The sequence below is a fragment of the Dendrobates tinctorius genome, unplaced genomic scaffold (genome assembly GCF_039654945.1).
Source record: "Dendrobates tinctorius isolate UK_male_01 unplaced genomic scaffold, ASM3965494v1 ptg000070l, whole genome shotgun sequence".
NCBI classification, from domain to species: Eukaryota; Metazoa; Chordata; class Amphibia; order Anura; family Dendrobatidae; genus Dendrobates; species Dendrobates tinctorius.
Window position 1 is genome coordinate 44,350,630 of NW_027361738.1, and position 22,218 is coordinate 44,372,847.

Genomic DNA, 22,218 nt, shown 5'->3' on the forward strand with positions numbered 1-22,218 from the left:
CACCCAACATGCCACCCAAGCCAAGAACCAGGAGCAGGAGAAGGCAGCAGACATCTGCAGCAGCAGCACCATCAGCACCACCCCAAATGGAGCAGCATGCTGAACAACGGGAGGGGAGTCCAGCAGCAGATGAGAGACGGTAATTATCAAATCCCCCATTCCTCCAAACTAGGGCTATGGAATATCAAGATATTCATTGGCCCTTTGTTTCTCTTTATTCAACAGCCGCCCAATAGATGCAGCAGGAGCAGCAGCAGCAATGGCAGCAGCAGAAACACCACCCACAGCCATGGAGTCTGGCCATGAGGAAGACAGCACATCTTCTGGGAGCCCTCCCTCGCATCGTCAGCGTTTGACGGTAAGTTTTTATTTCCAAAATCCATCATCTCTGTAATATATGTGTATTCATTGCCTTTTATTTCAAAACAGGAATCACAAGATGAAGAGGAGCTCCCAGAAGAAGAAGGAAGGGGTGGACAGACACTTGGAGTGGGCTCACAATTGGTAAGTTTTTTGCATCAAACGCAGAAACACAACATCACACTACACACAACACATAGAAAACAATGTTCTGCAGACCACACACAGCAAACAAATGCCTACATCCAAAGACATAACATTTTTTGTTTTCTTCTCTAGTCTTCCCAATCTGGTGCTCGGCCAAGAGGTCCTCGCAGTGCCTCCCAGGGTCGTCGGCGACAGCAACGCGGCGGTCACCAGCGTGTAAGTATAAATATTTTTGCTTTGTTTTTTTTGCACTTTTTATTTCATTTCTTTTGTGGAGGCTAATTATGTTATTTTTGTCTTTTTCTTTAACAGCCTTCACAGCGTGCTCCCGACTCTGACGGTGAGGATGGGGGGATTGATGTGGACCGCCTCATCGATCTCGTCAGAGAAAGGGAGCCACTCTGGAATATGACTGACCGCCGCCACGCTGACCTGATCGTTACCCGACGACTCTGGGAGGAAATCTGTTCGCTCCTTGTGGACCGCTGGGAGGACCTCGAAGCTCGGGCCCAGATTAAAGAGCGTAAGTATATACAGTACCGGTTGCTTGATTTAAACCAGTGTTTCCCGAACTCCAGTCCTCATGGTCCCCACGGATCATGTGTTCAGGATTTCTATTTACTTTGGAAATCCTGAAAACATGACCCCTGGGGACCATGAGGACTGGAGTTTGGGAAACACTGATGTTGTATACTAACCACTTTGTCCTTTCTCGTTTCAGGGGAGAGAATTGTGAAGCGGTGGCGGTCTGTGAGGGATCGTTTCAAGAAGGAGTTCAATAAAGAGATGCGGGCCCCGAGTGGATCTGGAGGACGCAGGAGCAAGTACAAGTACGCACGAGCCCTGTCGTTCCTCCGGGAGACAATGCTCACCAGAAGGTAAATATTACACACCACATGTGACAAAAAAATGTTTAGATGTAACTTTTTTTTTTCAGCCAGGGCCATACCATGTCACTATTTTAATTGTTTTTTTTTCTCTTTATTCCACAGCACGGTGAGCAGCACTCGGGAGCCTGCACGATTGGACCCTTCTGAGGCGATCCCTGAGGAGACCGGCACCGAGGGACACTTCGACCGCCCCGCTACATCTGCACCTTCCCAGCCTTCCCACACATTCGACCCATCTGTCCCATCCACCAGCACAGGAGCATCGTGGCCGCCTACATTACATGAAGCTGCTGGTGAGGAGATCGCTTTCCCTTTACCCCACCCTTCTGCCCCTGCCACCTCTAGTACACCTGCGGGTACTGGGCAGCAACGGCAGAGGGGTCAGGAAAAGACTTATGCGCCAGAGTTCTTGCATCTGAATGCATCTTTCCAGAACTGTCTAAAAGTCTTGTCAGAGCAAATCTCCGCAGGCTATCAGCAGATCAACTCCAGCATTCTGGAGGTGAAGACACTTCTGCAAACCATGCATTCAGAAGCAAGATCTTCGCCAAACCACACCTTTTTCAGGTCTGTTGTGGAGCGCATGGAAACGCTCTCTCCTGCCCAGCAGATGCATGTAATGCATTCATGCCACGCTGCTCTCCAGCAAGTTACCTCCCAACCTCCTCCTCCCACCACAGTAGTTCCTCCACCTGCACCCCCTCCAGCCACTTTCCATCCTCCCCCTCCTATTACATCTACACCCCCTCCAGCCACTTTCCATCCTCCCCCTCCTATTACATCTACACCCCCTCCAGCCACTTTCCATCCTCCCCCTCCTATTACATACCATCCACCTCCCCAGCACCAGCAACCTCCCCAGCACCAGCAACCTCCCCAGTACCAGCAACCTCCCCAGTACCAGCAACCTCCCCAGTACCAGCAACCTCCCCAGTACCTGCAAACTCCCCAGTACCAGCAACCTCCCCAGTACCAGACATCTCCCCACTTCCAGCAACCTGCCCTGTACCAGACATCTCCCCACTTCCAGCAACCTGCCCCGTACCAGACATCTCCCCACTTCCAGCAACCTGCCCCGTACCAAACTCCTTCCCCATACAACTTGCCATCAACATCATCTGCTCCTACAGTCCCTGCCCAACCCTCCACTCCACCACCCACCACCTCTTCTGCTTCCCACATGTCCACCCATTCTGTAGTTTTTTCCACACCTTCACCTCTAACTGTTCCTTCCCCACCACGATCCCAGTCCTCTCTCCACACTCCCAGTGTCGAAGTGTCCCGCAGCCCCTCCAGCAGTATTTCCACCACACACTACACAGATTTATAATGTGTGTATTTAAATAAAAATGACCAGTTTTATGGTTTCAAAGCTTTATTAAACAAGTTTATTAAAATTTTAAAAAAGTTTACTAAAAAAAACATTTTTTAATAAAAGTTAAATTATTTTACACTGGTTGTCTGTCATTTCTTTCTGCGGCGAAAAAGGTTAAATACAGGGTATTTAAAAGGTGAAATGGTAATCAAAACCAGGTATATAACTGTGGGTAAATTTTAGCTTTTTGCCACAGTTGTGTTCCTGGTTGTGTTTGAAGCAAAGTATTTCACCTAAAAAGTTGTGTTTATTGTTGGTGATTTCCTAACAATGTACACAACTTTTGTTAAAAGGTGAAATACTTTGCATAAAACACAACCAGGTACACACCTGTGGCCTAAAGCTAAAAATAGAGACCATGACAAGATAGCCAACTTTGGTTGGCAAAGGTATATACTGTTGGTACAGAAGGTACACAAGTTTGGTTAGGGCACAAATCTTTCACACTCTGTCATCCTGCCAGTGTACTCTGCCTTGAGGTGACATAAAGTATAGTGCAAAATTGTCCCTCATTACTGAAACCGTCACAGAACTTCTAGTGGTAATGTCATGGTAATCTTGCAAGGTGGTTTCTTCAGAGGTGTCCTCAATGGAAATGGGTTCCTTGCAGATAACAAAATTGTGGAGTACCACGCACGCTTTGATCACCTCGTCCACAGTTTCTGTCTTGAGGTTGATCGCAGTCAATAGGACCCGCCATTTGGCTGTCAGAATACCAAAGGTACATTCAACCATTCTTCTTGCTCTTGTGAGGCGGTAATTAAAAATGCGTTTTGTTCTTGTCAATCCTCTGCTAGAGTACGGTTTCAAAAGGTGTTCTGACAGCTGGAAGGCTTCATCCCCTACACAGACAAATGGCATAGGTGGACCAGATGTTTGCGGCAGCGGTCTAGGTGGTGGGAACTGGAAGGTGTTTCCATACAGTTTACGCCCCATGGCAGACAGTTTGAAAACTTGAGAGTCATTGGAGCGGCCATAGGCCCCAATATCAACCGCAATAAATTTGTATTCCGCGTCAGCGATGGCCATGAGGACAATTGAAAAATATTTCTTGTAATTGAAATATTCCGATCCCGATCCAGCTGGCTTTACAGTGCGGATATGTTTCCCGTCCACAGCGCCCAAGCAGTTGGGAAACTGACATATCTGTTGAAACTTGTCAGCAATTTCAATCCACCTCTCTGTTGTGGGCTCTGGTAAAAACTCTTCAGCACGGCATGTGTACTTCACAATTCCAGATATGGTGGAAATCCCGAGTCTGTACTGGAAATGCAGTGACGAAAGGGATTCTCCAGTTGCAAGAAATCTGTGGGGAATTAAAAAACAATAAATTAGTTTTAAATCACAGCATTACATACCAAAACTGACCTATAACACTTGGAGATACAAACTACCACCAACAAGATTGCAGTGAAAGTGTGCTCTGATGCGATCACATCCAATAAATGTGGCTTACCTTAAAGTCACCATCAGATGCTCTGCGGGTGAAACAGAGAAGCGGCAATAGGTGTCCGCTTTTCTTATGAGGTGTGCAATGCGCTCCACCAAGTAATCAAAATTCTCCATTTTCATCCGCACATATCCAAAAAATTTATCCGGGTTTCGTCGAAGGTCCATGCAGAGTGTAGAATAGACCCCACGCGTCATTCTCTTGGCTGTGATGGGGTGGATCCACAAACGTCGTCTACGATGCCTGATGCGCTGCTGTCTCGCTCTCTCCTCCAGAACAATCACCCTCAAACGATTCGCCTCCGCTATAAAATCCGCCAAATTCTTCAAAATATTTCCAATGACAACATCCATCTTCGCCAGTAACTTGCTCTTCTCTCCAACCTGCACTTTCTCCTCGACAACCTGTCAAAGAAGGGCTGTAGGAACACTCTATATATAGTTTTCCAGTAGCCAATCCCGTTCGGAAGGCCACAAGGGTCAATTTTAAAAACCGGATCCGGCGTAATCCGTCGAAAAACGGATAGAAAAACGGATGAACCGGATGAGACGGATCCGGTTTTGTCTGTCAAGAAAAAGACGGATCCGGCAGAAAACCGGATCCGTCAGATCCGGTTTTACTAAACATTTGCCGGATCCGGCGTTCCGGCACGACGCCGGATCGCGCCTGACGCCGAAAACCTGATGTGTGAAAGTAGCCTAAGGGGCAAGTTTCCGCTCTGTCAATTCTTTTCCAAAGAAATCTGGCATCTCTTTCCCAGGTAAAGACTTTTCTTCAAGGAGTCTCCCACCTGGCACATCCTTATCGTCCTCCGATAGATCCATGGGATCTTAACCTTGTCCTTGGCGCACTCTAGTGTGCTCCTTTTGAGGCCATTCAAGACATTCCGTTTTCTCTCCTTTCTTGGAAAGTTGCCTTACTTGCCATTACATCCATCAGGACAGTTTCTAAGCTAGCGGCATTATCATGCTGTTCTCCGTTCCTAATTCTACATCAGGACAAGGTAGTTCTCAGACCTGTTTCTTCCTTCCTGCCTAAGGTGGTCTCTTCATTTCACATTAGTGAAGACATTGTCCTTCCTTCTATATGTCCGCCTCCGGTCCATCCCCTGGAGAAGTCCCTCCACAAGTTGGATCTGGTAAGAGCTATCCGAGTCTACCTTTCAAGGACTGCTTCCTTTCGCCACTCTGATGCCTTGTTTGTCTTCTCTGAAGGTCGTTGTAAGCGGCTCCCAGCTTCAAAGGCCACTATTGCCCTTGGATTTGTTTCGCAATATTGGAGGCATACCGCGTTCAGGACAAACAGACTCCTCTGGGGGTAAAGGCTCACTCCACTCGGGCGATGAGGGCTTCCTAGGCTATTCGTCACCAGGCCTCGGCTTTACAGATTTGTAAGGCTGCTGCAACCTGGTCATCTTTGCATACCTTTGTGAGGTTTTACTGGGTTCATACTCGTCTTATGCAGGCCTGGGTAGGAAGGTGCTGCAGGCGGCGGTTTCGCACCGGCCGACCTAGATCTGTTTTTTTTTTGCATTCTTTCTGTTCCCACCCTTGGGGCTGCTTTGGGACGTCCCATGGTTACCTGTGTCGCCCAATGAAGCAAAAAAGAAAGAGAGATTTTTGGTACTCAGCGTAAAATCTCTTTCTTGGAGCTATAATTTGGGGACACAGCACCCTACCTAACTGTTTGTACCTCTATTGGGCCTACGTGCCTTTGTTGTTGGGTTGGTACATATGTTGATTTTAGGTTGCTTCTCTTACTGCTTTAACACTAACTGAGGTACTTTGTGCCTGTCGGTAACAATAACTGAGGTTCTTTGTGCCTGTCGGTGGGGTGGAGCTGTTTTCCTTTTTTGCCTAGTGTCAGCCTCCTAGTGACAGCAGCATACACCCATTGTTACCTGTGTCCCCCAATGAAGGTTCTAAGAATGATTTTACTGTGAGTACCAAAAATCCCTCTTTTTTTCACTATTATGTGACAGCATCCTAATGTAGGGACAGTGACCCTGATTCCATGGATGTGTCACTTACTGGGCTGCTTGGTGCAGTTTTGATAGAATTCTTGTTTGTCTGATGTAGATGTAGCAGAGCCAAGTCTTCTGCTCTGTGTATAACCTCACCCACATCTCTGACTGGGAGCTTCCTGTGTGCACTGTGACTTGTCAGCAAGCTGACAATCAGTGGTGGGGGCGAGGTTGCACAAATTATCCTGACTGCCTGGCACGGGGGATGTAGTCCGGTAGTGATAATCTCCAGCTGATAAAACACTGATTGTATTGAAACTACAACACAAAGCATAATAAGTGACACATCCCTGGAATCAGGCCCTTCTTCCCTATAATATGCTGCTCTCTCACATTTAATAGCAAAAACCTGCTGACTGATTCCCTTTGAGTTGTTCATTTTTACAGTTACACTTTTTGTTAAAGATAAAAAAAAAAATTAACAGCCCTATGAACACGTTTCCCCTTTATGGTTTCTAGGTCGCAGCGTCTACCTACTGCAGTTTTCTGAAGCACAGAGGCACCTGTTGCTTACTCTGCACGGACTGGACACCAGCACCACGTCTACCAGTGTCTGGGAAAAGTATATTATCTGTGTATGGAATATATGGCAGCCTTCCACGCCGCAGAAAATCCTCATTTGTCAGTCTGAGGTATGAAAATGTTGTATTATTTCTCTGTTTAGGTGATCCATGAAACGTCTCTTCTTGATTGTTTATACTTTGTTTTTCACTTTTGCCTGGTTATTCACAAACCCCTAGTTTTGTTAACTGCTTAGTTGCCTCATACAGTAAAGCTTCTCTGCATCAGTGACAACATTCTTATGGGAAATTAATTAACCGATCAATATATTTTTGGAGTGTGGGAGGAAAGTTGAGTCCAGAGATATATAGATGATGTTAGCGTCAAACTTGACCGTTTCCCGCACCCGCTACTGAGTCCATTTTAGTTACGTTACATTAAACAGAGCTTTAACACTGAAATAATCAGTGTTAATTTCGGATCACCCCTTTAATATTTCAGACTTAGTACAAACTACATTTTCACACTTTACTTATTGGAATTGTATAGGTGAAATGTTGCTGTTTCAGCCCCGGCCTGGCATCTCTGGTGTTTGCTGGCACATCAGAAGGATCTGTTTTAGTATGGGATCTACGAGAGGACCTGAGCATACATCAGACTATGGTTATCGAAGACACCAACTGGACATTTAGATCTCCCACATTTTCTACAGGTTCGTACTTTCAGTTTTTAAGAAGTTCATATGACCTTTTATTCCACATGGATCCGTTAGGAGGTGTTCGGTGTTTGGGGCACTTCTCTGTTAGCCACAATAGGGACCTTCTACTAGAATGCCTCTTTATCTGGAGGACCTGTCCCTAAAATGTTAAATGAGTATGGTATAAAGATAGCTGAGAATATACCATCCATGATCGTCAAGTTCCAGTTTTCTAACTTTGGTCTCAATGGAGATTTTTATGGTATACAAAATAAGGCACACACTTAATAAACTTGGCACATGTGAAACAAAGAGCCATGATGAAAGCATGCATTAAACTCCATAGCTACAGTGGCAAACAACCTAAAGGCTTTGTCTAATATGAGTCTCGAGTTTCTATCACTCAAATAGCTAACTAAGGAATTGCTGAATATATGGAAATCCATCAATCAAATGATTAAACTAGATATTCCCAAGAGTCGGAGGGCTTTCATTATTTTAGCTGCATTTTGATTGGTTACCTGTCCCACTTTTTATTGCCCTAGTTTTGCTACATTTCCCAGAATTAATGACAATCCAATATGTAATGTTCCCATAGGTTGGGTTTTTGGTACACTGAGATCTGCCAGCACAAAAACAAAAAAAAAGTATAAAATCTACGTTGTTGTTTTTACTTCCTTACCTAGAGTAAAGTTGGGGTCTTTCCCCACATTCCCTTTTTTGTATAAGCACAGAAGAGGCCATACATGTTGCAGTTGTTTTAATTTTTATTTTACAAATCAATAATACACATAAAAATAAGAAACATTGTAATACATCATATCAGAGAAATTCACTTGTTTCTCCTCCAGGACTGATCATTCTTTCTCAAGTCATAGGTTAAGTCTGTATGGAAGACGGGTTTTGCCATTACTGGGATAGGAGATGACACGTTCCATAAGCCTCTATGTAAAAGGTAGGGAAGAGGAGGTCGTAGGAGCTCTGCCTTTAGCTCCTCCTCTTACCCCTCCCCTTTTACATAGAATTTTATCAGCACCAACTGTAACATTCTATCGCAGTAATGGGAAAATCTGTCTTCATTTATTTTACCTGTTAGTTGTGAATTTTGAGACTAAAGGATCAATCCAGATAGAGAAAGATGCAGAACTCTCTGAAAAGATATATTACAAAGTTACTTATTTACATGTGTACTTGTTAGTTCAGTAAATTAGTATTATTGTTTGCATATGTTTGTTTTGCAGACGGTGTTTTTATTCAAGTGAGTCACACACATCCAGTAACGGCCGTAGAACCTGTCCCAAGTACAGAGACAAAGGGCCATGGGATTTCTTTCTTTGAAGGTACAGCGAGTTCTTTGCAGTTACAAGAAATAATGGTGCTGATTTTTTATTCTCACATTTGGCCTGGATAATATGCTTCTTCAGGGGGGAGTCTGTCAGCGATAATTCATAGCAAAAGCTCAGATCCTTGCAGGGAACATAGCCCTAATAAAAATCACACCTTTCCTGTTCTAATTTCTGAATCCGTTCTGTGGAAAATGAAGTTCAAATATGCTAAGTGCACCTTGGGTGTGGCCAAGAGGCTCAGTTCACAGTGCACCCATTGGTTTTGCATGCCCCACCTCCCTCACTGGTGATTGACAGTGCTGGCCTGAGCTTTCTCTCTGCAGATGCAATGATGCTGTCAATCATCAGGGAAGGAGGCGGTACATACAAAACCAGTTGGCGCAGTGGCGCACTGAGCCTCTTGGCCTCACTAATTGTTCACCGAGCATGTTTGACGAAACATAATTACTCTGTCGCCTCATTGGGGGACACAGAACCGTGGGTGTTATGCTGCTGTCCACTAGGAGGCGACACTATGCTTAATCTGAAAAAGATTAACTTTGGCTCCTCCTCTGCAGTATACACCCCTGGACGGTGTCAGCCTTCTCCAGTTTTTGCTTAGTGTCGCAAGGAGGCACACCTAAAAATTTTTACTCCGTTTTTTCTTACTTGTTTTTTTCCAACGGACTACAGATAAAGAAAAGCGGGTCTCCATCGAGACTCCCTGCATGGCTCCCTCCTCGGTCCCCTATTAGGGGTACCCGGTTGAGGTCGAGGTGGCTATTCCCCATGTCGCTCCTTCCCCAGTCCCTCGGGTACTGGTTCGAAGTCGAGACCCCCCTCCTTCCCCAGTTTCTTTTGGCTCTTGGTTGAGATCGAGGAAAGGGTGAAGCCCCCTGACGGTGACAGCAGCACCCTCCCTAATCCCCCTCTGGGGGTATTAGGTTGAGACACCGCAGGTAGGGCCTGTATCAGGCACCATTGGACCGCTTACAGACCCAGGGACCCCAGCCCAGCTGCGGGCTCCTGTTGGGACCGGGGGAGGTGCAGGCAGGCATGGCACTTGTCAGAGACTGGGCTCCCTGCGCCCCTGTCGCTGCGGCAGCACCAGCCGCATAGCGCCCCAAGGGGCCCTCCACATGGCCCCGTTCGCGCTCATGACCCCACCGCTAGCCTTCCTTTCATTCCAGGGGGATCTGGGTTATATCCGACCACCCCCCGGACAACCGCGCCGTCCTGGAGCCCTTCTGGGCATGAGGTCTCAAATTTAGGCCGCGGCTTCGGCCTAGCCGAAGTCGCCGCCTTATTCCCGCCCCCGGCCCGCCTCCCAGATGACGAAAATGACACTCTGCAGTGTCATAGAAGGGGCGGATCGAGGCAGAAAGGGCACGCTTTTACATAGCTCAGCGCGCCCTTTTCAGCTCTCCGCCCCCTTCCTACTCCACCTCAGAATCCCGGTGGCCATCTTGCGGCAGCAGAAAACATAGCTGAAGCAACTCAGCAGTCTCTGGGGGGCACAGGACCATCAATAGTCGGCGTTGGATCTAGGGGCACACCGGTGGGGTAAGATCACAGCTGGGTTCCCTTACCCAGTTGTGAATTCATATTACCTATAACGTTTCCCTATACTTCCCTCTGCACAGCCACCCCTGTAGGACCCCTGCTAGCCAGCCTCTAAGCACTATGTCGGGCTCAAGAAAGAGGACCAGGCAAGACTGTTTTAATGCATTCTGCACAGCCTGCAAGTCCACTCTCCCCAGTGGCAGCACGTACCCGCTCTGTCGGGACTGTACCCGAAACACTGGGTCCGAACCCCAAGACGTCCCTACCAACTCTTCTGCGCCTGAGACCACGCCGGAATGGGCTACTCAGATGTCGCAGTCTATGACACAGTCTATGAATAACCTGACCTCCACATTACTGCAGGCTCTGCAGGGTCATGTCTCGGCTATGAACGTTACCCAGCAAAGGGACAGCCCGTCTCAGGGACATGCCGCTTCTGACAGTATTAGACGAAAGCGGACCCACAGGTCGCGTTCATCCGCGTCCTCACATAGCACTCGTTCGTCCCCCTCTAGGGAGAGACACCGGCTCTAGATCACCTTCACCGTCCCCTGACAGAGACAGACAACGCGGATCTCCACAACGATCACCGACCACAGAAGACCTCCTCCCTAGTTCACCCGCTAGGGAGCTCCTTAGCGATGCGCAAGACTCAGAAGGCATATGTGACTCTAACTCAGACAACGAAACAGAGAATCCTCTGATACCTTGTCCCCCTAGTAATACAGTGCTAGTTGAGGATATAATCTCCTCCATCCTTCCGGTGCATGACATTTCTGATCCAACCCCGGAAGCCCCAGAACACAAGATTTGCTTCGAGACTGTTCTGAAACCACCTAAGGTCTTCCCTAATCACCCGGAATTTCAAAAAATACTTTCTAAGCATTTTTCGCAGCCTGAGAAAAAATTTGCCAATCGCAAATACTTAGAAGCAAAGTACCCCTTCCCACAGAAGGACACTAAGGAATGGACAGATCCACCCGTAGTGGACCCCCCAGTCTCTAGGCTAGCAGCACAGACTCTTCTTTCACTGCCAGACAGCTCAACCCTCAAGGACGCAGCAGACAGGCAGGTAGAACGCATGGCTCGTTCAATCTTCGAAGTGGCAGGAGCATCTATGGCTCCCGCGTTTGCTTCAGTCTGGGCGGCCAAGGCCATTCTAGCCTGGGCTCAAAAATGGCAACAGGGCCTCCAAGCTTCAAATCCTCAGCTGTCGGACCAGGCGGTTCAAATAGCAGTAGTAGCAGATTACATGATCCATGCAGCTTTGGATTCTGCAAGAGGTGTAGCGGGAATAGCATCAAACGCCATCACGATCTGGCTTATCCTCTGGCTGAGGGAATGGAAAGCGGACGCGGCCTCAAAAAAGTCCCTCACAAATCTCCCGTACTTCAGTGGGCGTCTTTTCGGTGAAAAGTTGGACACAATGATATCCAACGCCACTGGGGGTAAGAGTACCTCTCTCCCTCAATTAAAACCAAAACGCACGTTTAAAAGACGTAACCAATCTCATTTCCTATCCTTTCGGAATTCTTCAGGCTGGTCCGTCTCGCGCCCAGCACAAAATCGTAACCGCTCCCCCCGCAGAGACAACACAAGGGCGGCACAGAGGCCAGACAGGACCTGGCAGTCAAGAGCAGGCCAGGCAAAGTCCAAGGGAGGAAAATCTCAGACTTTCTCCTCATCATGACTCACACAGCTTCCGGAAGACACCCCACTCGTAGGCGGACGACTGCTACTCTTTCAGCTGATCTGGCTGCCTATTACAGAAGACAGGTGGGTCAAGGAAATAGTGTCTTCCGGATACAAGATCGAGTTTTCTACCAGCCCACCGAACCGTTTCTTCCTCTCCGTTCCCCCAAAACCACCACTCAAGGCTCTCGAGCATTCCATCAAGCGGTTTCCTCCCTCCTTCAAACAGGAGTCATAGTACCGGTTCCTGCAGACGAGCTCTTCCGAGGGTTCTACTCCAATCTGTTCGTAGTTCCCAAGAAGGGAGGCAGTGTCCGACTCATACCAGACCTAAAACAACTCAACAAGTATGTACGGGTTCGTCACTTTCGCATGGTGTCCCTCCGGTCAATCATTGCGTCCATGGAGAAAGGAGAATATCTCGCCTCCATAGACATACAAGACGCATACCTGCATATACCAATTGCTCCCGCCCATCAGAGATTTCTCAGGTTCGCAATAGACCAGGACCACTACCAGTTCGTTGCCCTCCCGTTCGGACACGCCACGGCTCCCAGAACGTTTACCAAGATCATGGCAGCCACCATGGACGTTCTACACTCCAGAGGCATAGTAGTCGTTCCATACTTGGACGACCTTCTCATCAAAGCCCCCACCTTCAAGGACTGCGAGGTCAACGTCTCAATCACAATCGACACTCTGAGTCGCCTGGGGTGGGTAGTCAATTTACAAAAGTCATCGACCACCCCGAGTCAGTCTCTGACCTTCCTGGGGATGCTATTCGACACCTCCAGGGGTCTGGTGCTCCTCCCCAGGGATAAGACACTGGCTCTCCGTCTAGGAGTTCGCATACTCCTCCGCAATCCCCCCCGATCTCTCCGGTTTGCCATGAGAGTCCTCGGCAGGATGGCAGCAGCAATGGAGGCGGTACCATTTGCCCAGTTTCACCTCAGACCTCTTCAACTGGCCATCCCCAAGTCCTGGGACAGGAATCCATTCTCCCTCGACAGGGAGTTCCGGTTAACATCAAAAGCCAGGACGTCCCTACACTGGTGGCTCAAGCCAACCTCGCTTGCAAGGGGAAAATCCTTTCTCCCAGGCCAATGGAAGGTTTTGACCACCGACGCAAGCCTGATGGGTTGGGGCGCGGTGCATCTACATCACAGGGCGCAAGGCAAGTGGTCACCAATGGAAGCGACCATGCCCATCAACATCCTGGAGATTCGGTCCATCTTCCTAGCATTGAGAGCCTTTCATCACTTGCTGGCAGCCTCTCATGTCAGAATACAGTCGGACAATGCCACGGTGGTGGCATACGTGAACCATCAAGGCGGGACCCGCAGCATTCAGGCGATGAAAGAAGTGACACAAATCCTCCACTGGGCGGAGGACACGAGGTCGATACTCTCTGCTGTCCACATTCCGGGTGTGGACAACTGGGAAGCCGACTACCTCAGCAGACAAGGAATGGACTCGGGGGAGTGGTCTCTCCATCCCGAAATTTTTTGTCAGATCTGCCATCGCTGGGGGACCCCGAACGTGGACCTGATGGCATCCCATCTCAATGCCAAGGTCCCCAATTTCATGGTCAGGACGCGCGATCCAAGATCGCACGGTGCAGATGCCCTGGTTCAAGACTAGACCCAGTTCCAGCTTCTGTACATTTTTCCACCCCTCCCCCTGATCTCCAGAGTCCTGAGGAAGATCAAACAAGAGGGAGTTCCAACCATCCTAATCGCAACAGACTGGCCCAGGCGTACATGGTACGTCGACGTCATACAACTCTCAGCAGACGCCCCCTGGCGTCTCCCCATCCGTCCCGACCTTCTGTCACAAGGCTTGTTCTTCCATCAGAACTCAGGGGCTCTCAATTTGACGGCATGGCCATTGAGACCTGGGTTCTGACCCAAGCAGGTTTTTCACCAGATGTCATTACAACCATGATCAGGGCACGGAAGCCAGCTTCTGCCAGGATTTACTACCGTACCTGGAAAATTTTCTTTACTTGGTGCGAATCTCATGGACAGACTCCACTCTCCTACTCTCTCCCAAAGATTCTTGGCTTCCTTCAATCGGGCCTGGACGCCAGGCTATCCCTGGGCTCGCTTAAGAGTCAGGTGTCAGCGCTCTCAGTGCTCTTTCAGAGGCGCATTGCTAACAAGCCGCAAGTGAGGACGTTTCTCCAAGGGGTTTCCCGGTTGGCTCCCCCTACAAACGTCCATTGGACACGTGGGACCTCAACTTGGTCCTGACAGCATTGCAGGCACCTCCTTTTGAACCCCTTAAGGAGGTCCCTCTCCGCCTTCTATCACAGAAGGTGGTCTTTCTAGTGGCAATCACTTCGCTACGCAGAGTGTCCGAACTTTGGGCACTTTCCTGCAGACGACCCTTCCTGGTTTTCCACCAGGACAAGGTGGTTCTCCGTACAGTCCCATCTTTCCTACCGAAGGTTGTGTCCAGCTTCCATCTCAATGAGGAAATCTCACTGCCTTCTCTTTGCCCGGTTCCGGTTCATAGAGTGGAAAAGGCTGTGCATACACTTGACCTTGTCAGGGCATTGCATATATACGTGTCTAGGACTGCTCCCTTCCGGAAGTCTGATTCACGTTTCCTCCTTCCGGAAGGCGTTCGCAAGGGCCTACCGACTTCCAAAGCCACCCTTGCCAGGAAGCCACCCTTGCCAGGTGGATCAGGTCCGCCATACAACAGACTTACCGCCTTCACAATTCTCCTCTTCCGGCCGGTATCACGGCACACTCTATGCGTGCGGTAGGGGCCTCCTGGGCCATTCGGCACCAAGCCTCGGCTCAACAAGTGTGTAAGGCGGCCACTTGGACTAGCCTCCACACGTTTACAAAACACTACAGTGTTCATACCCAGTCCTCAGCGGATGCAAGCCTGGGTAGACGGGTCCTGCAGGCGGCAGTACCCCAAGTTTAGGGAACTGTCAACACAATATTCGTCCACTGCTTCCCACCCAGGGACTGCTTTGGGACGTCCCACGGTTCTGTGTCCCCCAATGAATCATAGAATCATAGAATCGTAGAGTTGGAAGGGACCTCCTGGGCATCTGGTCCAACCCCCTGCTCAAAGCAGGATTCGCTAAATCATCCCAGTCAGATGTCTGTCCAGCCTCTGTTTGAAGACTTCCATTGAATGAGAACTCACCACTTCTCGTGACAGCCTGTTCCACTCATTGATCACTCTAACTGTCAAAAAGTTTTTTCTAATATCTAATCTGTGTCTCCTCCCATTCAGTTTCATCCCATTGCTTCTAGTCTTTCCTTGTCCAAATGAGAATAACGTTGATCCTTCTACAATGTGACAGCCCTTGAGATATTTTTAGACAGCTATTAAGTCTCCTCTCAGTCTTCTCTTTTGCAAACTAAACATTCCCAAATCCTGCAACCTTTCCTCATAAGACAGGGTTTGCAGACCGGTCACCATTCTGGTCGCTCTTTTCTGAACTTGCTCCAGTTTGTTGATGTCTTTTTTAAAATGTGGTGCCCAAAACTGGACCCAATATTCCAGATGAGGTCTGACCAAAGAGGAGTAGAGGGAAATAATGACTTCACGTGATCTAGACTGTATGCTTCTGTTAATACATCCTAGAATTGCATTTGCCTTTTTTGCTGCTGCATCACACTGTTGACTCATATTCAGTCTGTGATCTATTACAATACCCAAGTCTTTTTCACATGTGCTGTCACTTAGCCCTATTCCTCCCATTCTGTATATGCTTTTTTCATTTTTATTGCCCAGATGTAGTACTTTGCATTTTTCCCTGTTAAAAACCATTCTGTTAGTTGCTGCCCACTTCTCCAGTTTATTTATGAGGTGACAGAGTAAAGGAGATTTTTGTGTACTCACCGTAAAATCTTTCTCTTAGCCTCTAATTGGGGGACACAGCTCCCACCCTGTTGCCCTTACGGGCCGTTGTTTTGGTTGCGTTCTCATATTGTTCTTTGAGTTCGTACATAGTGGCCTTATTACAGGCATGGTTATGTTATTCCTGTTATGTTCCTCCTAATGCTTTTGCACAAAACTGGAGAAGGCTGACGCTGTCCAGGGGTGTATACTGCAGAGGAGGAGCCAAAGTTTATCTTTTTCAGATTAAGCATAGTGTCGCCTCCTAGTGGACAGCAGCATAACACCCACGGTTCTGTGTCCCCCAATTAGAGGCTAAGAGAGAGATTTTACGGTGAGTACACAAAAATCTCCTTTTTCTGCAGAACGTAGGCAGCGATTAGATCACTGAAGGTGCGATTGTTATAGAGGATATACCCCCTCCAAGCTGTGTGCTTAGTTTATATGGTCAGTTTAGGCTGACACACTCACTCCCTTTAAGAGTCTTTACTGCCTTAAAATACAACTTCCTATTGATTGACTTGTGTCCTCTACTATAAGCTTTGCCATTATAATACTGATACAATATTTACCCTTAGTTTTAATGTTTGATGGAGATGAAAAGTTATTTTTCCATCCCTTCATTGGAGGTCACAGGACACCATGCGTGTATGCTGCTGTCAGTAGGAGGCCGACATGTAATATTTAGTTGTGGAATATACAGAACTGTACAAAGGTTGTCACTCATATCGGTCCCTGGTGGATCTCACAGTATCTCGAAGTCTTTCTCTGATCTTACAGGTGTAAATCAGGGATCAGCAACCTTTAGCTCCAGAGTTAATATGCAACTACAACTCCCAACATGGCCAGATAGCTGCTTTACAACCTATCGCTGTTAAGCAATGCTGGGTGTCTTAGTCGTAACACAACAGCTATAATGCCAAAGGTTTCCCATCCCATATAGTGGCCAAAATTGTGGATACACTTCAAATTTTTGTCATTTTTTTAACGTTTTTGTTAATCAATACTGAAGAGAAAAGATTCCGCACCGCTGCAACACTTGAGCCTAAATATCCACTGTAAAAATGTAAAAAGCAAATCAAGACTGCAAAGATTGAGACAGAGAGACTCATTGCCAGAGAAAGTAAAAATAATCCCAAAATATTCTTTAACTACATAAATAGTAAGAAGCTAAAAAATGATAGTGTTGGCCCCCTTAAAAATAGTCTGGGTGAAATGGTGGATGAGGATGAGGAAAAAGCCAATATGCTAAATGATTTTTTTCAACAGTATTTACACAAGAAAATCCCATGACGGATAACATGATCAGGGATAAAAATTCTCCATTAAATGTCACCTGCTTAACCTAGCAGGAAGTACGGCGGCGTCTAAAAATCACTAAAATTGACAAATCTCCTGGTCGGTATGGGTTACACCCCCGAGTACTGCAGGAATTAAGTACAGTCATAGACCATTATTTTTAATCTTTAAAGATTCCATAATAACAGGGTCTGTACCACAGGACTGGCGTATAGCAAATGTGGTGCCAATATTCAAAAAGGGGACAAAAACTGAACTTGGAAATTATAGGCCAGTAAGTTTAACCTCAACTGTGGGTAAAATCCAGGAAGGTTTTCTAAGAGATACTATACTGGAGTATCTGGAGAAGAATAACCTCATGACCCAATATCAACATGGGTTTACGAGGAACCATTCCTGTCAGACTAATCTGATAAGCTTTTATGAAGAGGTAAGTTCCGGACTGGACCAAGGGAATGCAGTGGACGTGGTGTACATGGACTTTTCAAAAGCTTTTGATATGGTGCCACACTAAAGGTTGATACATAAAATGAGAACAATGGGGATAGGGGAAAATATGTTTAGGTGGGTTAAGAGCTGGCTCAGGGATAGGAAACAAAGGGTGGTTATTAATGAAGCACACTCGGACTGGGTCACGGTTAGCAGTGGGGTACCACAGGGGTCAGATTTGGGCCCGCTTCTTTTTAACATATTTATTAATGACCTTGTAGGGGGCATAGAGAGGAGAATTTCAATATTTGCAGATGACACTAAACTCTGCAGGGTAATCAATACAGAGGAGGACAATTTTATATTACAGGAGGATTTACCGTATTTTTCCGACCATAAGACGCACTTTTTTCCCCCAAAATTCTGGGGGAAAGTGGGGGGTGCATCTTATGGGCGCAGTATACTAACCTGCAGTGCGGTGGTGGCAGCGGGCGGGGCTCTGCGGTGCGGTGGTGGCAGCGGGCGGGGCTCTGCGGTGCGAGGGTGGCGGCGGCTCCGCCGGCATTTCCTCGCAGCCCGGAGGCCCCCGCACATCCCTTGCTGGCCGCCGCCATGTTGCGGTGGCCTCCGGGAACATGGATGCCGGAAAGATGGCCGCCGGTCCGGGGACGGCGCATGCGCGGGTTCAGATCTCGTCCCGAGATCTCGGGGGACGAGATTCAAAGGGATGTGCGGGGGCCTCCGGGCTGTGAGGAAATGCCGGCGGAGCCGCCGCTGCACCGGAGCACAGCCCGCCGCCACCCTCGCACCGCAGAGCCCACCTGCCCCAGCTCAGCACAGGCCACCTGCCCCAGCAAAGCTGCCCCAGCACAGCTGCCCCTGCCCGAGCACAGCTGCCCCAGCGCAGCTGCCCCAGCACAGAGCCGCCACGGCACGAGCCTGGACCACTGAATGACCCCTGTGACCACTCCGTATCCCTTCCCAGGTAAGCTGAATTCGGACTGTAAGACGGACCCCCATTTGACACATTATTAATTTTTCCCTATTTTCCTTCTGAAAATTGGGGTGCGTCTTATGGTCCGGTGCGTCTTATAGTCCGAAAAATACGGTATGTAAACTAGAAGCTTGGGCTGATAAATGGCAAATGATCTTTAATGGAGATAAATGTAAGGTCATGCACTTGGGTAGAACGAATAAGATGTATAATTATGTGCTTAATTGTAAAACACTGGGCAAAACTGTCACTGAAAAAGACCTGGGTGTATGGGTGGACGACAAACTCACATTTAGTGGCCAGTGTCAGGCAGCTGCTGCAAAGGCAAATAAAATAGTGGGATGCATTAAAAGAGGCATAGATGCTCATGAGGAGAACATAATTTTACCTCTATATAAGTCACTAGTGCGACCACACTTAGAATACTGTGTACAGTTCTGGTCTCTGGTGTATAAGAAAGACATAGCTGAACTGGAGCGGGTGCAGAGAAGAGCGACCAAGGTTATTAGGGAACTAGGGGGTCTGCAATACCAAGACAGGTTATTACACTTGGGGTTATTTAGTTTGGAAAATCGATGGCTTATGGGTGATCTTATTACAATGTATAAATATATGCGGGGACAATACAAAGACCTTTTTTAATGTCTGTCGCCTCATTGGGGGACACAGAACCATGGGTGTTATGCTGCTGTCCACTAGGAGGCGACACTATGCATAATCTGAAAAAGATTAACTATGGCTCCTCCTCTGCAGTATACACCCCTGGACGGCGTTGGCCTTCTCCAGTTTTTGCTTAGTGTCGCATTGGAGGCACACCTAAGGATTACAGATGAAGAAAAGTGGTTCTCCTGCGAGACTCCCGACATGGCTCCTTCCTCGGCCCCTTTTTATAGGGTGCCCGGTTGAAGTCAAGATGGCTATTCCCCATGTCGCTCCTTCCCCAGTCCCTCTGGTGCTGGTTCGAAGTCGAGACTCCCCTCCTTCCCCAATTCCCTTTGGTTTCGGGGTTGAGGTCGAGGCGAGGTTAAATCCCCCTGGAGGTGACAGCAGCACCCTCCCTAGTCCCCCTCTGGGGTCATTAGGTTGAGACGCCTCAGGTAGGGCCTGCACAGGCAGCACTCTGCCTGTGCAGGCCCTACCTACTCTGTGCACACTGCGCCTGCATCCAGGGACCCCAGCCCAGCTGTGGGCTCCTGTCGGGACCGGGGGGAGTGCAGGCAGGCATGGCACATCTGAGACACAGGGCTCCCTGTGCCCTGTATCTCTGGCAGCAGCAGGGGGGAGGATCCTTCAGCCCACCCCCCCACCACCTATAGCCCCACCGCTATCCTGCCTTCAATCCGGGAGGGCCTGGTTCAGATCCGCTCCCCCTCCCGGACTTCCGCCTCGACCTGGAGCCCTCTTGGGCATCGGACATCTAATTTAGACCGAGGCCGCCGCCTTGTTTCCGCCCCCTGGATGACAAATATGACACTCTACAGTGTCATAGAGGGGGCGGATCGAGACTGAAAGGGCGCGTTTTTTACACAGACCTGCCGCCTTTTTTTCTGCTCTCCGCCCCCTTTCTCCTCCACGGCCGCCATTTCTGCTGCAGGACAAGATTAAGCCTGTATATCGTTCAGGCCAGCCAGTCTCCGGGAGGGGGCACAGGACTGTGGATCTTCGGCGCTAGACCTAGGGGCACACTGTTGGGGTAAGATCACAGCTGGGGTTCTTACTCGGCTGTGATTCCATATTCCTATAAGGCCCCCTATAGGTTCCTCTGCATAGCCACCCCTGTAATGCCCTCTGCATAGCCACCACTCTCGTGCACTATGCCGGGCTCAAGGCCCAAGAGAACCAGGCAGGACTGCTTTTATGCATTCTGCATTCTGCACAGCCTGCAGAACCATTCTCCCCAGTGGCAGCACGTACTGTACTGTATCCAGACTACTGGGTCAGAACCCCAAGAAGCCCCAACGAATGCTTCGGTGTCTGATGCCACGCCGGAATGGGCTACTCAGATGTCGCAATCTATGACGCAGTCTATAGATAACCTAACCTCCACATTGCTTCAAGCTCTGCAGGGTCATGCCTCGGCTATGAACATTACCTAGCAAAGGGAGAGCTCGACTCAGGGGTCCAGACGTAAGCGGACCCACAGGTCGCGTTCATCTGCGTCATCCCATAGCACACGGTCATCCCCCTAGGGAAAGACATCGTAGTTCCAGGTCACCTAGACCATCCCCTACCAGGGACAGACAACGTAGATCTCCACAGCGATCCCCGACCACAGAAGACCTTCGCCCCAGTTCACCCACCAGGGGACGCCTCAGCGAAACACAGGATTCGGAAGGCATCTGTGACTCTAATAATCTTTATAATAATAATCTTTATTTTTATATAGCACTAACATATTCTGCAGCGCTTTACAGTTTGCACACATTTTCATCACTGTCCCCGGTGGGTCTCACAATATTATTATATTCCCTATCAGTATGTCTTTGGAGTGTGGGAGGAAACCGGAGTGCCCAGAGGAAACCCACGCAAACAAGGGGAGAACATACAAACTCCTTGCTGCCCGTCTGAGTGACTCAGACAACGAAACGGAGGGGTCCCTGATCCCAATTCCCCCTAGCAATACAGCGCTAGTTGAGGACATAATCTGTTCCATCCATCGGGTGCTGGATATTTCCAATCCGCCCCCGGAGGCCCCAGAACACAAGATTTCCTTTGAAGGTGTTCTGAAACTGCCGAAGGTCTTCTCTAATCACCCAGAATTTAAGGCGATCCTTAACAAGCAGTTCTCACAGCCTGAGAAGAAATTCACTAATCGCAAATATTTGGAGGCAAGGTACCCCTTCCCGCAGAAGGACACCAAAGAATGGACAGATCCACCCGAAGTGGACCCCCCCAGTCTCTAGACTAGCAGCACAGACTCTCCTCTCACTGCCAGATAGCTCAACCCTCAGGGACGCAGCAGATCGGCAGGTAGAACGCATGGCTCGTTCAATTTTCGAGGCTGCAGGGGCCTCTCTGGCTCCCGCGTTCGCTTCAGTTTGGGCTGCCAAGGCCATTCTGGCTTGGGCCAAAAAATTACAAGCTGGCCTCCAAGCACCAACTCATGAGCTGTCGGACCAAGCGGTTCAAATAGCAGTTGTAGCAGATTACATGCTTCATGCAGCTCTGGATTCAGCAAGGGGTGTAGCGGGGATAGCATCAAATGCCATCACAATTCGGAGTATCCTCTGGCTGTGGGAATGGAAAGCGGACGCGGCCTCAAAGAAGTCACTCACGCACCTCCTGTACCTCAGTGGGCGGCTTTTCGGTGAAAAGTTGGACACAATGATATCCAACGCCACCTGGGGTAAGAGTACCTCTCTCCCTCAACTGAAACCTAAACGCACTTACAAAAAGCGTAACCAAACACGATTCTGATCCTTTCGGAATTCTTCAGGCTGGTCCGTCTCTCGTCCAGCACAAAATCGTAACTGTTCTCCACGCAGGGACAACTCACGGTCGACGCAAAGGCCAGACAAGCCCTGGCAGTCAAAAGCAGGCCAGTCGAAGCCCAAAGGAGGAAAACCTCAGAATTTCTCCTCATCATGACTCTCGAACTCCGGAAGA

At 48.7% G+C, this 22,218-nt stretch overlaps 2 protein-coding genes across 3 annotated transcripts in view; both read left to right on the plus strand.

The window, feature by feature from the left end:
- DYNC2I1 (dynein 2 intermediate chain 1) overlaps nucleotides 1–22,218 on the plus strand; it is a 135,933-nt gene that overhangs the window by 94,465 nt on the left and 19,250 nt on the right. For both annotated transcript variants that reach the window (XM_073581612.1, XM_073581613.1), the window contains 3 exons: nucleotides 6,705–6,877; nucleotides 7,296–7,458; nucleotides 8,685–8,783. In XM_073581612.1, the coding sequence (XP_073437713.1) occupies nucleotides 6,705–6,877; nucleotides 7,296–7,458; nucleotides 8,685–8,783 (435 nt within the window). The remainder of the gene's footprint in view (nucleotides 1–6,704; nucleotides 6,878–7,295; nucleotides 7,459–8,684; nucleotides 8,784–22,218) is intronic.
- Nucleotides 690–2,967, plus strand: LOC141095557 (uncharacterized). The gene is made up of 2 exons (XM_073581614.1): nucleotides 690–1,385; nucleotides 1,500–2,967. Exons 1-2 carry the CDS (start codon nucleotides 1,294–1,296, stop codon nucleotides 2,725–2,727), a joined length of 1,320 nt encoding a protein of 439 aa, XP_073437715.1. The 5' UTR covers nucleotides 690–1,293; the 3' UTR covers nucleotides 2,728–2,967.

What these genes read in the sequence shown, in the direction of transcription:
- LOC141095557 (XM_073581614.1), top strand. Translation starts at nt 1,294, where the DNA reads ATGCGGGCCCCGAGTGGATCTGGAGGACGCAGGAGCAAGTACAAGTAC. An exon ending in GAGACAATGCTCACCAGAAG is followed by an intron (nt 1,386 to 1,499) that starts GTAAATATTACA and finishes TTTATTCCACAG; the next exon opens with CACGGTGAGCAGCACTCGGG.